Here is a 15,856-nt window from a genome sequence, read left to right on the forward strand (position 1 = left end):
AAGAGAACGGGGTTGATGGAGTCATACTCGTCGTGATCCAAATCACCGAAGATCCTAGCGCCGAACGGACGGCACCTCCGTGTTCAACACACGTACGGAGCGAGGACGTCTCCCGCGCCTTGATCCAGCAAGGAGGAGGGAGAGGTTGAGGAAGAGGGCTCCAACAGCAGCACGACGGCGTGGTGGTGGTGAAGCTGCAGTACTCTGGCAGGGCTTCGCCAAGCTCTTACGGAGGAGGAGAGGTGTTCGGGAGGGGAGGGGCCGCGCCTTGGATGTTCTGTGCAGCCCTCCCCTTGCCCCTCTATTTATAGGGGAAGGAGGAAGGGGGCCGGCCCCCTCTAGATGAGATCTAGAGGGGGGCGGCGGCCAAGGGGAGGGGGCTTGCCACCCAAGCAAGGGGGGCGCCCCCTTTAGGGTCCCCCCCCCAACCCTAGGCGCATGGGACCAAGGGGGGGATGCGGCCAGCCCATGTAGGGCTGGTTCCCTTTCCTCTACAGCCCATTAGGCCCTCCGAGAGAGGTGGCCCCTCCCAGTGGACCCCCGAAACCCCTCCGGTGGCCCCGGTATAATACCGATATGCCCCCGAACCTTTCCGGTGACCGTATGACAACTTCCTACATATAAATCTTCACCTCCAAACCATTCCGGAACTCCTCGTGACGTCCAGGATCTCATCCGGGACTCTGAACAACATTCGGTAATCACATACAAGTCTTCCTAACAACCCTAGCGTCACCGAACCTTAAGTGTGTAGACCCTACGGGTTCGGGAGACATGCAGACATGACCGAGACGACTCTCCGGTCAATAACCAACAGCGGGATCTGGATACCCATGTTGGCTCCCACATGCTCCTCAATGATCTCATCGGATGAACCACGATGTCGATGATTCAATCAATCCGTATACAATTCCCTTTGTCAATCGGTACGTTACTTGCCCGAGACTCGATCGTCGGTATCCCAATACCTTGTTCACTCTCGTTACCGACAAGTCACTTTACTCATACCATAATGCATGATCCCGTGATCAACCACTTGATCACATTGAGCTCATTATGATGATGCATTACCGAGTGGGCCCAGAGATACCTCTCCGTCATACGGAGTGACAAATCCCAGTCTCGATTCGTGCCAACCCAACAGACACTTTCGGAGATACCTGTAATGTACCTTTATAGTCACCCAGTTACGTTGTGACGTTTGGCACACCCAAGGCACTCCTACGGTGTCCGGGAGTTGCACAATCTCATGGTCTAAGGAAATGATACTTGACATTCAAAAAAGCTACAGCAAACGAACTACACGATCTTTGAGCTATGCTTAGGATTGGGTCTTGTCCATCACATCATTATCCTAATGATGTGATCCCGTTATCAATGACATCCAATGTCCATAGTCAGGAAACCATGACTATCTTTTGATCAACGAGCTAGTCAACTAGAGGCTCACTAGGGACGTGTTGTGGTCTATGTATTCACACATGTATTACGATTTCCGGATAACACAATTATAGCATGAACAATAGACAATTATCATGAACAAAGAAATATAATAATAACCATTTTATTATTGCCTCTAGGGCATATTTCCAACAGTCTCCCACTTGCACTAGAGTCAATATTCTAGTTACATTGTGATGAATCGAACACCCATGCAGTTCTGGTGTTGATCATGTTTTGCTCTAGGGAGAGGTTTAGTCAACGGATCTGCTACATTCAGGTCCGTATATACTTTACAAATCTCTATGTCTCCATTTTGAACACTTTCACGAATGGAGTTGAAGCGACGCTTGATATGCCTGGTCTTCCTGTGAAACCTGGGCTCCTTGGCAAGGGCAATAGCTCCAGTGTTGTCACAGAAGAGAGTCATCAAGCCCGACGCATTGGGTATGACTCCTAGGTCGGTAATGAACTCCTTCACCCAGACTGCTTCTTGTGCTGCCTCCGAGGCTGCCATGTACTCCGCTTCACATGTAGATCCCGCCACAACGCTTTGCTTGCAACTGCACCAGCTTACTGCCCCACCATTCAAAATATACACGTATCCGGTTTGTGACTTAGAGTCATCCAGATCTGTGTCGAAGCTAGCATCGACGTAACCCTTTACGATGAGCTCTTCGTCACCTCCATAAACGAGAAACATTTCCTTAGTCCTTTTCAGGTACTTCAGGATATTCTTGACCGCTGTCCAGTGTTCCATGCCAGGATTACTTTGGTACCTTCCTACCAACCTTACGACAAGGTTTACATCTGGTCTGGTACACAACATAGCATACATGATAGACCCTATGGCCGAGGCATAGGGGACGACACTCATCTTTTCTCTATCTTCTGTCGTGGTCGGGCATTGAGCCGTGCTCAATCTCGTACCTTGCAATACAGGCAAGAACCCCTTCTTTGACTGATCCATTTTAAACTTCTTCAATATCTTGTCAAGGTACGTATTCTGTGAAAGACCAATGAGGCGTCTCGATCTATCTCTATAGATCTTGATGCCTAATATATAAGCAGCTTCTCCAAGGTCCTTCATTGAAAAACACTTATTCAAGTAGGCCTTTATGCTTTCCAAGAATTCTATATCATTTCCCATCAACAGTATGTCATCCACATAAATATGAGAAATGCTACACAGCTCCCACTCACTTTCTTGTAAATGCAGGCTTCTCCATAAGTCTGCATAAACCCAAACTCTTTGATCATCTCATCAAAACGAATGTTCCAACTCCGAGATGCTTGCACCAGCCCATAAATCGAGCGTTGGAGCTTGCACACCTTGTCAGCATTCTTAGGATCGACAAAACCTTCTGGCTGCATCATATACAATTCTTCCTTAAGGAAACCATTAAGGAATGCCGTTTTGACGTCCATTTGCCATATCTCATAATCATAGAATGCGGCAACTGCTAACATGATTCGGACGGACTTCAGCTTCGCTACGGGTGAGAAAGTCTCATCGTAGTCAACCCCTTGAACTTGTCGATAACCCTTAGCGACAAGCCGAGCTTTATAGATGGTCACATTACCATCCGCGTTTGTCTTCTTCTTAAAGATTAATTTATTTTCTATGGCTCGCCGATCAACGGGCAAGTCAGTCAAAGTCCATACTTCGTTTTCATACATGGATCCTATCTCAGATTTCATGGCTTCCAGCCATTTGTCGGAATCCGGGACCGCCATTGCTTCTTCATAGTTTGAAGGTTCACCGTTGTCTAACAACATGATTTCCAAGACAGGGTTGCCGTACCACTCTGGTGCGGAATGTGTCCTTGTGGACCTACGAAGTTCAGTAGCAACTTGATCTGAAGTTTCATGATCATCATCATCAACTTCCTCTCTAGTCGGTGCAGGCACCTCAGGAACATTTTCTTGAGCTGCGCCACTTACCAGTTCAAGAGGTAATACTTCATCAAGTTCTACCTTCCTCCCACTTATTTCTTTCGAGAGAAACTCTTTCTCTAGAAAGGACCCATTCTTGGCAACAAAGATCTTGCCTTCGGATCTGAGGTAGAAGGTATACTCAACAGTTTCTTTAGGGTATCCTATGAAGACGCATTTTTCCGACTTGGGTTCGAGCTTTTCAGGTTGAAGTTTCTTGACATAAGCATCGCATCCCCAAACTTTTAGAAACGACAGCTTAGGTTTCTTCCCAAACCATAATTCATGCGGTGTCGTCTCAACGGATTTTGACGGAGCCCTATTTAAAGTGAATGCGGCAGTCTCTAAAGCATAGCCCCAAAATGACAGCGGTAAATCGGTAAGAGACATCATAGATCGCACCATATCTAGTAGAGTGCGATTACGACGTTCGGACACACCATTACGCTGAGGTGTTCCAGGAGGCATGAGTTGTGAAACTATTCCACATTTTCTTAAGTGTGTGCCAAATTCGTGACTCAAGTATTCTCCCCCACGATCTGATCGCAAGAACTTGATTTTCCTGTCACGTTGATTCTCAACCTCACTCTAAAATTCTTTGAACTTTTCAAAGGTCTCAGACTTGTGTTTCATTAAGTAGACATACCCATATCTACTCAAGTCATCAGTGAGGGTGAGAACATAACGATAGCCACCACGAGCCTCAACACTCATTGGACCGCACACATCAGTATGTATGATTTCCAATAAGTTGGTTGCTCGCTCCATTGTTCCTGAGAACGGAGTCATGGTCATTTTACCCATGAGGCATGGTTCGCATGTGTCAAATGATTCGTAATCAAGATACTCTAAAAGTCCATCTGCATGGAGCTTCTTCATGCGTTTGACACATATGTGACCAAGGCGGCAGTGCCACAAGTATGTGGGACTATCATTATCAACCTTACATCTTTTGGTATTCACACTATAAATATGTGTAGCATTACGCTCGAGATTCATTAAGAATAAACCATTCACCATCGGAGCATGACCATAAAACATATCTCTCATATAAATAGAACAACCATTATTCTCGGATTTAAATGAGTAGCCATCTCGAATTAAACGAGATCCTGATACAATGTTCATGCTCAAAGATGGCACTAAATAACAATTATTGAGGTTTAAAACTAATCCCGTAGGTAAATGTAGAGGTAGCGTGCCGACGGCGATCACATCGACCTTGGAACCATTCCCGACGCGCATCATCACCTCGTCCTTCGCCAGTCTCCGCTTATCCCGCAGCTCCTGCTTTGAGTTACAAATGTGAGCAACCGCACTGGTATCAAATACCCAGGAGCTACTACGAGTACTGGTAAGGTACACATCAATTACATGTATATCACATATACCTTTCGTGTTGCCGGCCTTCTTGTCCGCTAAGTATTTGGGGCAGTTCTGCTTCCAGTGACCACTTCCCTTGCAATAAAAACACTCAGCCTCGGGCTTGGGTCCATTCTTTGGCTTCTTCCCAGCAGCTTGCTTACCGGGCGCGGCAACTCCCTTGCCGTCCTTCTTAAAGTTCTTCTTACCCTTGCCTTTCTTGAACTTAGTGGTTTTATTCACCATCAACACTTGATGTTCCTTTTTGACTTCTACCTCTGCTGATTTCAGCATTGAATATACCTCGGGAATGGTCTTTTCCATCCCCTGCATATTGAAGTTCATCACAAAGCTCTTGTAGCTCGGTGGAAGCGACTGAAGGATTCTGTCAATGACCGCGTCATCCGGGAGATTAACTCCCAACTGAGTCAAGCGGTTATGCAACCCAGACATTTTGAGTATGTGCTCACTGACAGAACTATTTTCCTCCATCTTACAGCTGAAGAACTTGTCGGAGAATTCATATCTCTCGACCCGGGCATGAGCTTGAAAAACCATTTTCAGCTCTTCAAACATCTCATATGCTCCGTGTCTCTCAAAACGCTTTTGGAGCCCCGGTTCTAAGCTGTAAAGCATGCCTCACTGAACGAGGGAGTAATCATCAACACGTGACTGCCAAGCGTTCATAACGTCTTGGTTCTGTGGGATGGGTGCGTCACCTAGCGGTGCTTCTAGGACATAATCTTTCTTGGCAGCTATGAGGATGATCCTCAGGTTCCGGACCCAGTCCGTATAGTTGCTGCCATCGTCTTTCAGCTTGGTTTTCTCTAGGAACACGTTGAAGTTGAGGACAACGTGGGCCATTTTATCTACAAGACATATTGTAAAGATTTTAGACTAAGTTCATGATAATTAAGTTCATCTAATCAAATTATTCAATGAACTCCCACTCAGATAGACATCCCTCCAGTCATCTAAGTATAATATGATCCGAGTTAACCAGGCCGTGTCCGATCATCACATGAGACGGACTAGTTAACATCGGTGAACATCTTCATGTTGATCGTATCTTCTATACGACTCATGCTCGACCTTTCGGTCTTCTATGTTCCGAGGCCATGTCTGTACATGCTAGGCTTGTCAAGTCAACCTAAGTGTATTGCGTGTGTAAATCTGGCTTACACCCGTTGTATTTGAACGTTAGAATCTATCACACCCGATCATCACGTGGTGCTTCGAAACAACGAACCTTCGCAACGGTGCACAGTTAGGGGGAACACTTTCTTGAAATTATTACGAGGGATCATCTTATTTAAGCTACCGTCGTTCTAAGCAAATAAGATGTAAAACATGATAAACATCACATGCAATCAAATAGTGACATGATATGGCCAATATCATTTGCTCCTTTTGATCTCCATCTTCGAGGCTCCATGATCATCATTATCACCGGCATGACACCATGATCTACATCATCGTGTCTTCTTGAAGTTGTCTCGTCATCTATTACTTCTACTACTATGGCTAACGCTTTAGCAATAAAGTAAAGTAATTACATGACGTTTATGTTGACACGCAGGTCATAAATAAATAAAGACAACTCCTATGGCTCCTGCCAGTTGTCATACTCATCGACATGCAAGTCGTGATTCCTATTACAAGAACATGATCATCTCATACATCACATATATCATTCATCACATCCTTTGGCCATATCACATCACAAAACACTTGCTGCAAAAACAAGTTAGACGTCCTCTAATTGTTGTTGCAAGTTTTTTTTTACGTGGCTGCTATAGGATTCTAGCAAGAACGTTTCTTACCTACGCCAAAACCACAACGTGAATTGCCAATTTCTATTTACCCTTCATAAGGACCATGTTCATCGAATCCGATCCGACTAAAGTGGGAGAGACAGACACCCGCCAGCCACCTTATGCAACTAGTGCATGTCAGTCGGTGGAACCAGTCTCGCGTAAGCGTACGTGTAAGGTCGGTCCGGGCCGCTTCATCCCACGATGCCGCCGAATCAAGATAAGACTAGTAACGGCAAGCAAATTGACAATATCGACGCCCACAACTACTTTGTGTTCTACTCGTGCATAGAAACTACACATAGACCTAGCTCATGATGCCACTATTGGGGAATGTAGCAGAATTTTAAAATTTTCTACGTATCACCAAGATCTATCTATGGAGTCATCTAGCAACGAGGGAGAGAGGAGTGCATCTACATAGCCTTGTAGATCACGAGCGGAAGCGTTCAAGAGAACGGGGTTGATGGAGTCGTACTCGTCGTGATCCAAATCACCGAAGATCCTAGCGCCGAACGGACGGCACCTCCGCGTTCAACACACGTACGGAGCGAGGACGTCTCCCGCGCCTTGATCCAGCAAGGAGGAGGGAGAGGTTGAGGAAGAGGGCTCCAACAGCAGCACGACAGCGTGGTGGTGAAGCTGCAGTACTCCGGCAGGACTTCGCCAAGCTCTTACGGAGGAGGAGAGGAGTTGGGGAGGGGAGGGGCTGCGCCTTGGATGTTCTGTGCAGCCCTCCCCTTGCCCCTCTATTTATAGGGGAAGGAGGAAGGGGGCCGGCCCCCTCTAGATGAGATCTAGAGGAGGGGGGGCGGCGGCCAAGGGGAGCGGGCTTGCCCCCCAAGCAAGGGGGGGCGCCCCCTTTAGGGTTTCCTCCCCAACCCTAGGCGCATGGGCCCAAGGGGGGATGCGGCCAGCCCATGTAGGGCTGGTTCCCTTTCTTCTACAGCCCATTAGGCCCTCCGAGAGAGGTGGCCCCTCCCGGTGGACCCCCGGAACCCCTCCGGTGGCCCCGGTACAATACCGATATGCCCCCGAACCTTTCCGGTGACCGTATGACAACTTCCTACATATAAATCTTCACCTTCGGACCATTCCGGAACTCCTCGTGACGTCCGGGATCTCATCCGGGACTCCGAACAACATTCGGTAATCATATACAAGTCTTCCTAACAACCCTAGCGTCACCGAACCTTAAGTGTGTAGACCCTACGGGTTCGGAAGACATGCAGACATGACCGAGATGACTCTCCGATCAATAACCAACAGCGGGATCTGGATACCCATGTTGGCTCCCACATGCTCCTCGATGATCTCATCGGATGAACCACGATGTCGAGGATTCAATCAATCCGTATACAATTCCCTTTGTCAATCGGTACGTTACTTGCCCGAGACTCGATCGTCGGTATCCCAATACCTTGTTCACTCTCGTTACCGGCAAGTCACTTTACTCGTACCATAATGCATGATCCCGTGATCAACCACTTGATCACATTGAGCTCATTATGATGATGCATTACCGAGTGGGCCCAGAGATACCTCTCCGTCATACGGAGTGACAAATCCCAGTCTCGATTTGTGCCAACCCAACAGACACTTTCGAAGATACTTGTAATGTACCTTTATAGTCACCCAGTTATGTTGTGACGTTTGGCACACCCAAGGCACTCCTACGGTGTCCGGGAGTTGCACAATCTCATGGTCTAAGGAAATGATACTTAACATTCAGAAAAGCTACAGCAAACGAACTACACGATCTTTGAGCTATGCTTAGAATTGGGTCTTGTCCATCACATCATTCTCCTAATGATGTGATCCCGTTATCAATGACATCTAATGTCCATAGTCAGGAAACCATGACTATCTTTTGATCAACGAGCTAGTCAACTAGAGGCTCACTAAGGACGTGTTGTGGTCTATGTATTCACACATGTATTACGATTTCCGGATAACACAATTATAGCATGAACAATAAACAATTATCATGAACAAAGAAATATAATAATAACCATTTTATTATTGCCTCTAGGGCATATTTCCAACAATCTAAACACTCTTATATTAGTTTACAGAGGGAGTACATGTCTAACAGTTTGCCCATAACAAAGCAGCCCTTACAATGGAATCGAATGCTTGTGACTGTGTGAGCATCGACGACGGTGGGCATGGGAGTTTTTGATAGAAGATTTGGAGCACTAGCACGTAGCTAGCCCTTGAGTGAGCTGTCAATGGCAATGCAAGGGTGCTCGATTATGAAGCCGGTGTTGTTCATAGATTTACATCGAAGTCGTCAGGTGAGGGGGGGGTGTCAACCAACGAACTCGAGTACATCGGGTTGGGTCGAGTGTGTAGTAAGTTGCTCAGATAGCCTCTCAATGTAGTTTCCCTTCAAAATTGAAATTGCCACCTCTTATCCATTAGAGATAATTCTATAGTTAATGTTGATCAGTCAAATTAATTTACTCGGACTCATACCCCTCTCGAGCTCACACCACGATTCTCAAATGATCCATCATTTTTTGTTAGTAGCAACCATTCTTCCACGACACCGTTCCTTGACCCGGCCAATCTTGATTGACAGGAATCATTATTTTTTTCCGTTGCAACGCACGGGCATTTATGCTAATATAAGGTAATTCATGGTCAGAATCTGATGAACATTTATTAACACAAACATATTATTATTAACAGATAAATCACAAACTAACGTACTAGAATATTTATATCCTATTAGAACGCACATACATTGTTCTAGTACTATTAAATCTCGAGCGAGAAAAAGATCGCACCAAGCACGTCACTGTAAGCGCCCGTTCGCGGCGGAATCTAGATCCGCCGGAAGTACCATCCCCATATGCCATACACCGCAGGACGCCGGACGTGTCAACTCCCACGTTCCTTTCGTCTTCCAAGCCAAAGAACAGCAACAGATCATCACGGAATAAAGCACTCCTCCTCTACCACCACCACCACCAGTGCTAAAGTCGATAGAAAATTCAGAGATCCCCCGTGGTTCGCCTACACGTCAAGCTCCAAGTCGGCGCCTCCCTCCCTCACCTTCCGCGCCCCCCTTTCTCCCCTTTCTCCCCTTCCCACGGCTTCTCCTCCCCCTCTTCAGTCTTCACCCCTGCCCACCCTCGCAGATCTCGCCATTCCCTGCCACGCCGCCGCCCGCCCGCCCGCGCGCCCCGTTCCGGCGGAAAGCCTCCACCTCTCCCGCAGCCTCCCCGGAGAGCTGGAGGGGCCTGCGCCAATCCGACGGACGGCACGGCTCCTCCCTCCTCCCCTGCTGCCCCGGCCGGCCGCGATACGGGCTGTCGATCCTCGGTGAGCGCCTCTGCTCGATCCGATCAGCTTCGGCTCTCGTGGACTCCGTCGCCTGCCAGCCTGCCTGCTATCGCGCTGATGCAGCAGCGAGGCTGATTCTGTTCTGCTGCCGTGCGCAGGGTTCGTTCGAAGACGCAGGCGCCTGTGCGACCGAGTGCGCGCGCGGAGGGTCAGGGCCGGCGCCGAGATGAAGGGCGTGTCGGCGATCCCCGCCGTGGCGATCATCCCTTCGCCGCTCTTCCTCTGGCGGGTCAAGGTAGCCTTCGCAGCATTTCGACGGGCGCTACATGCCTAATTTACTTTCTGATGTGTCGCAAGTGTGCTGCGTGCGGCCGCCGTTATGCGCATTGTTTGCAGCGGATGCCATGTTTGTAAGGAAATTAAGTGACAAGCCAACGCATCTGACGCCCCCCTCTCGATTGCGTAAACTTTGTAATAGTGACAAAAATCATGCCATGTGTAAATCTCTACTACTCTAGGATATGCCTTTGTTTTACATGATGATACTTGAACAGTTGAACACGTGAACACTACTTTGATGTTAGCGTCTCGATATTTGATAGTATTTCTCAGTACATGTCTAGGAAAAGCCTTCTAGCTTAGTCACAGAAGATAAAGTGGCCTTTTAGCATCACCATTTTGAGTTGGAGCTGCTGCTTCTTTTTACTTATTTACCCTGTAATTTACTCCAAGAGACACTAACATATTTACCTGTCCATATCTAATTCTATTCTGTGGCATCATGTATTTTATTGCTCCTTTATTCTGTAACCACTAACCAATTGTACTCAAATTACCCTGTTCTCTTGATTCCTCATCTGCCTGATCTACATTTTACTTCTCAAATTGCTTATGAGTATGTCCCTTTTCCAGGTTATATTGTTTCTCCTATGGGGTTTGTGCTGTTGCAAGGTCAGTGTTACTCAATCAATAGCTTTTGTAATGTACGAATTCAGCTTCATGTGGTTTGTTAATCGTTTATGCTCTTGGAACTGCAGATAGGGTGGGACTCGGTTATGAGAATGAGTGTTGATCTGCGAGACTTATTTTTATACGAGGCTTTCTTATACTATAATCCTCTCCTTCTAGTGGTGGGTTTCTTTTTGTTGTTGTACATGTGGCATACTCAACTCTTAATAACCGTGTATGCAAAATAATTAGTCATGCATGTAACTGTGCTTTGTGTTCCTATTGTAGGCACTGATGATTTGGTTATGGGGAGTAAATTTGTGGGTTTTCGCACAATCATCAGTAAATTATGCGAAGGTGTTTGATCTTTCACAGACACATTTATCACACCGAGAAATATGGAGGGTATGCCTATTTATCTTGTTTGCGATATCCATTTCATCTCCTGTTTGAATGCATTTACACTGACATGCCTATCCATAGCCTATAAGCTTTATGGAGTATTGATCCATACAGCGTTTGCTGCATACAGTTTTAAGCAATGTCTACGGCATATGGTTGTTACGGTAGCGCGAAATTTATGGATGGTGGTGTTAAGCTCTCAACAATACTTGTAGTTCCCAGTCCATTATATTTTTGTAGTACAACTATACATAACATTTCTAAGCAACCGTGTTTATCTTGCTTTCCAATGTAAGTAATATATATATAATCCCCACTTTAGTGTCTGGATGAACATGCGTCACCAGAATATTTATTTTGAGAATAGGTTAGTCTGTGCCTATTGCACTTTCTAAAGTCGAGTACTGATGGGCTGGTGTTTTGAAGTTGGCTCTCTTTTCTTTAAACTGTATCGTGTTTTTGTCCTGTCCATTTCTTTTATGCTGACATAATATTGTATAATTTTTCATGTTACATGTACTCTGGCATATTATTCTGCTTAAGTAACACTTATTTTCCTCCATTGGCAGTGTGCTACTTGGCTGACTTTAGTTGTTCCAACAAGTATGACAGCTTACCTATATCTGTATTCACATGGTGAAGTGTCTCTTGCTGCATCTCAACCAGTGTAATATCTTGAGCTCATTAAGTTGTTAATTCTATGATTTGCTCATGGGACCTTTTGTTCTGTACATTACTCTTGGTTATACTTGTGGTGGTGCTTATCAGTTATCAGTAATCAAGTTCGGACATAAATATCCCCAGAGCTCTCCCAAGGAACAGTCTAATGATAAGATAATTGTTGACATACTAAAATGGATGTCTCATTGTGTATCTCTGACTCTGTTGTGTTAATTGATGAATTGAAACATACATCCTGTCGCAAGATCAGAACAGTAGTATATTCATTATACATTTTGCTAGCAACGAATGTTAATGCAATTGCCACTTTTACCTTAAAGTTATACCTATTCTCCTGTAATCGAATAAGTGGAACTGCCCATCTTAGTACAATACTATTATATGTTAACCATCAATTGATGTACGTGCACACATAGATACGGATGGTTTCTTTGTAACACTGAAGGGCTCTAAAGTTCTGCATGATGCACAATCCACTTACTCCCGCTTCCCCTTAGGAACAATAAACCATGCAATTTATTCTACTCTGATGCATTATTACTTTTTAAATGCTGGGTTATGAATTGACATATCATTCTGCCTGTCTGCAGGTCCTTTTGTATGCTATCCTTCTGATGATCCTCCTTTCTCCTTTTGATATGTTTTATTTATCATCACGCTTTTTCTTTCTGAGGACCATGTGGCGTATAGCACTTCCATTACAAGTAAGTTGTAAAAAAAATCAGTAATGTTAGATAGGTTTTGCTTTTAGCTATGCTATAGACAAAACAAATTATTTTGGTCTGTGGTGGCTATTATATATACCTGATTGTCCTTGCTTGCGGAGCCAGTAAATCTGATCAAATAACATTTTGAATTGATTTAATGTACTCTTGTTCCGCAGGCAATTACATTCCCTGACTTCTTTATGGCGGATATTTTTACATCCATGTCAAAGGTATGCAGTCATTTTTGGTAAACAATTGGAGACAGTTTGCAGTCATTTATTTAAAGTGTTTGCTGCCCATTGCTTTGTTTTAACTAATTACTGCTATAGATAGTATGACATGGTTTTTTTGTTTAATACTCTTTCCGTCCCAAAATAAGTGTCTCAACCTTAGTACAACCTTGTACTAGAGTTAGTACATAATTGAGACACTTATTTTGGGACGGAGGGAGTATGTACTATATTATTTTCTGTTCTCATGTTGGCTGTAATATACTGTAGTTTATGTAAGAAAAATTATCTCCTAACTACGTGAGCATCTGCAATGTACTATTTCCTAGTTTTGTAGAGAACTGTTTCTAGCTTCTAGACTGTCCTGAGTGGACATTTTCAGTTTGATCTTTCTAATATGTTGCTCAATTGATGCATTTGTTTGCAGGTGTTTTCAGATTTGGAACGTTCAGGTTGTCGCATGGTCCATCGTCAGGTTAATCTCTCCGTTTCTCTTGTTCTATGCACATATTGTCTTCTGCAGTATCCATACTGCTTGGTTTACTTGACGATTGCAAAGTATTGCAAAAAGTAATCGTTATTATGATATTTTACAGGTCGCGACAATTGCTTGGTTTGAAGCAGATTCAATTTGTGGTAGCCACTCTGTAGCTATTCCTCTAGTTCTGGTACTCCCTTATTTGTGTCGTTTCTTCCAGTGTCTTCGACAGTACAAGGATACAAAGGAGAAAACTTGTCTTCTCAATGGTATTTAATCACCACCATATTGCAGCTCTAATTGTTTATTTCTTATACATGTTTAGAATCCTAGAAATAGAACAAGTTGTAGCTTGTGATCATATGTTTTGTACCTATTTCTGGACACTTACCAACATCTTTGTACCAAATCCAGCACTCAAGTACTCGACAGCAGTCCCTGTGATCTTTTTATCAGCTCTCAAGTATCATGTATTTCCCGACGTATGGATTAGCTTTTACCGCCCTCTGTGGCTTATTTCCAGTGTTGTGAATTCACTGTATTCCTTCTACTGGGATATAAAGCGTGATTGGGATTTGAGGTGCCGTTCTCTACAAAAGTTTCTTTTCTACTCTGTCCTTACGTATCAATTGTTGGTTGCTAACAAGACTTTCTCTATAATTGCAGCATTTTAACCAGGATTTTCATGTTCAAAAACCCAAGTGCATGGAGCAATCTTCTTTACGGGCGTAGCTGGGTATACACTCTTAACACATACATGGTTTTAGCTAGTACACCTTGTTAATTTTCTGAACTAATCCTTACATGATTGCTCTACAGGTATTTTATTGGGTGTTAGGTAGCAATCTCATTCTCCGGTGTACATGGACATACAAGCTTTCGGCGCATCTTCGGCACAACTACCTGACAGTGTTTGCGATAACAGCTCTGGAAATGGTGAGGCGGTTCCAGTGGGTCTTTTTCCGCGTCGAGAATGAGTGGAACAAGATGACAGCCAAGCAAAATTTTGAATTGTCATCTGATATGCCGCCTTCAGAATCAGATAGGCTACTGGATTCTAACAGCCATAAAGTCTAACCCTACACTCAAAACAATCTTATAGCATGGTCCGTATGAGGTTCTCTCTCGTAATATCTCTAGAGCTCGGAAGGCCAATTGTACAAGATAGATTTCCACACGAAATGAAGTTGTTGGCACATGTGCCATATGTAACACTCTTGAATCCAGACAAATGATAGTGATACCAAAAAATTTTATGATTTGGCACCTTTACAAAGATAATCTGCTTAGCTGATCTGCATATCAACAATCTGAGTTTGATGCTTTATCCTTTTGTTTCTGTTCAACTTGCAACTGTTCAGATGCATCTGTAATCATCTTGTGCAACAGTACAACAACTAGTGCTCATGCACAAGTGCAATGGGTGTGAATTGTATTTGTTTGCGTCATCGCAAAGTTTGGTAAGTTGCACTTGAACAGCACATTGTCAAGAAAGTCATGATTATCTCATCTTGTTTATCATATCATTGGCTGAAGCAGACGAGATTGATTGTCACAAGCAGAGTATTTCCTGCTGCCAGATAATGGCTGGGCCCGGATGAAGTAACGGTTACCCATTGGAACAGTCTAGAAACAACTTAGTTTAATGGCTGTGGTTTCTCCAATCAATCTATATACCCACCCACAGGGTTTCTTAAGCAAGTTGCAACTTGGATAATGGAATCGAAACCAAAATGGAGCCCTTGTCTGGGACAAAGGAGGGAGCTGATTTTTATTCTTGCCATTACACCTGACATTATTACTCCTAGGTAAATAATTTGAACAGAAACAGACTCGGTTACTCCTTTGCATCCATGCAATAATTAAGGGACTTACACACTGAATTAGTAGTAGTACCACTCCTACACAAATACACAAACACACAAACACAAGTATACTACTAGTACAGTGGTACCATAAAAAGAAAAGCATGGGACACATCAATGCTCATCGAATTCGCAGCCGCCCGTGGTCACCGTCGAACGTGCGTGTGCGAGGCAGCAGCGGTACACGAGGCAGAGTGTGCGCCACGGAGAGGGAGGAGATCCAGAAGGTCCGGGGGGTTTCCGCGCGCGGCTACGGAGACGTGAAGGCGTCCTCCTGCTCCGGCGCCGTGGGCTGCTGCTGCTGCAGGACGAGGAGCGAGCGCAGCGTGTCCCGGAGGCGGTTGGCGCGCCTCCGGTGGCGGATGCGGCGGAGCACGGCGTCCTTCTCCAGCGGCCCCGCGCCGGGCCCGGGCCTGTGCAGGTACAGCCGGCTCGTCACCCGCACCGCCGCCGCGTCCCCCTCGTCTTCTTGCGCCGCCGCCGGGGGCGGAGACGAAGGGGGGCTCTTGGACACCCTGGAGGCCATGGCAAGATCGATCGGACTTCTTCTTGAGAGCTTCGTGTGCGGAGCTGAGTGAGCGAGCGATGGATGGGCGAGTGAGGGGAGTGTGAAAGGTGGCGAGGCAGGGGCCATTTATAGGCGGTGTCGGGGAGCTAAATTATTGATTTTAGTACCCCGGGTTGCTGTTTATTACGGAAACGG

The 15,856-nt window shown here is 45.3% G+C and overlaps 1 protein-coding gene across 1 annotated transcript; it reads left to right on the top strand.

The window, feature by feature from the left end:
- The first annotated feature begins 9,525 nt into the window (after nucleotides 1–9,525).
- On the top strand, nucleotides 9,526–14,615 carry LOC125507940 (SPX and EXS domain-containing protein 5-like). Its single transcript, XM_048672472.1, has 13 exons — nucleotides 9,526–9,881; nucleotides 10,001–10,137; nucleotides 10,755–10,793; nucleotides 10,880–10,972; nucleotides 11,079–11,195; nucleotides 11,762–11,857; nucleotides 12,464–12,577; nucleotides 12,757–12,810; nucleotides 13,238–13,285; nucleotides 13,407–13,557; nucleotides 13,703–13,868; nucleotides 13,955–14,024; nucleotides 14,108–14,615. Exons 2-13 carry the CDS (start codon nucleotides 10,069–10,071, stop codon nucleotides 14,363–14,365), a joined length of 1,275 nt encoding a protein of 424 aa, XP_048528429.1. The 5' UTR covers nucleotides 9,526–9,881; nucleotides 10,001–10,068; the 3' UTR covers nucleotides 14,366–14,615.
- Nucleotides 14,616–15,856: the final 1,241 nt, after the last annotated feature.

The sequence above is a fragment of the Triticum urartu genome, chromosome 5 (assembly GCF_003073215.2).
Source record: "Triticum urartu cultivar G1812 chromosome 5, Tu2.1, whole genome shotgun sequence".
NCBI lineage: Eukaryota > Viridiplantae > Streptophyta > Magnoliopsida > Poales > Poaceae > Triticum > Triticum urartu.

Coding starts and splice junctions, on each gene's coding strand:
- LOC125507940 (XM_048672472.1), top strand. CDS start 10,069: ATGAAGGGCGTGTCGGCGATCCCCGCCGTGGCGATCATCCCTTCGCCG. Junction 10,973..11,078: donor ATAATCCTCTCCTTCTAGTG/GTGGGTTTCTTT, acceptor TTCCTATTGTAG/GCACTGATGATTTGGTTATG. Junction 12,578..12,756: donor GTATAGCACTTCCATTACAA/GTAAGTTGTAAA, acceptor CTTGTTCCGCAG/GCAATTACATTCCCTGACTT.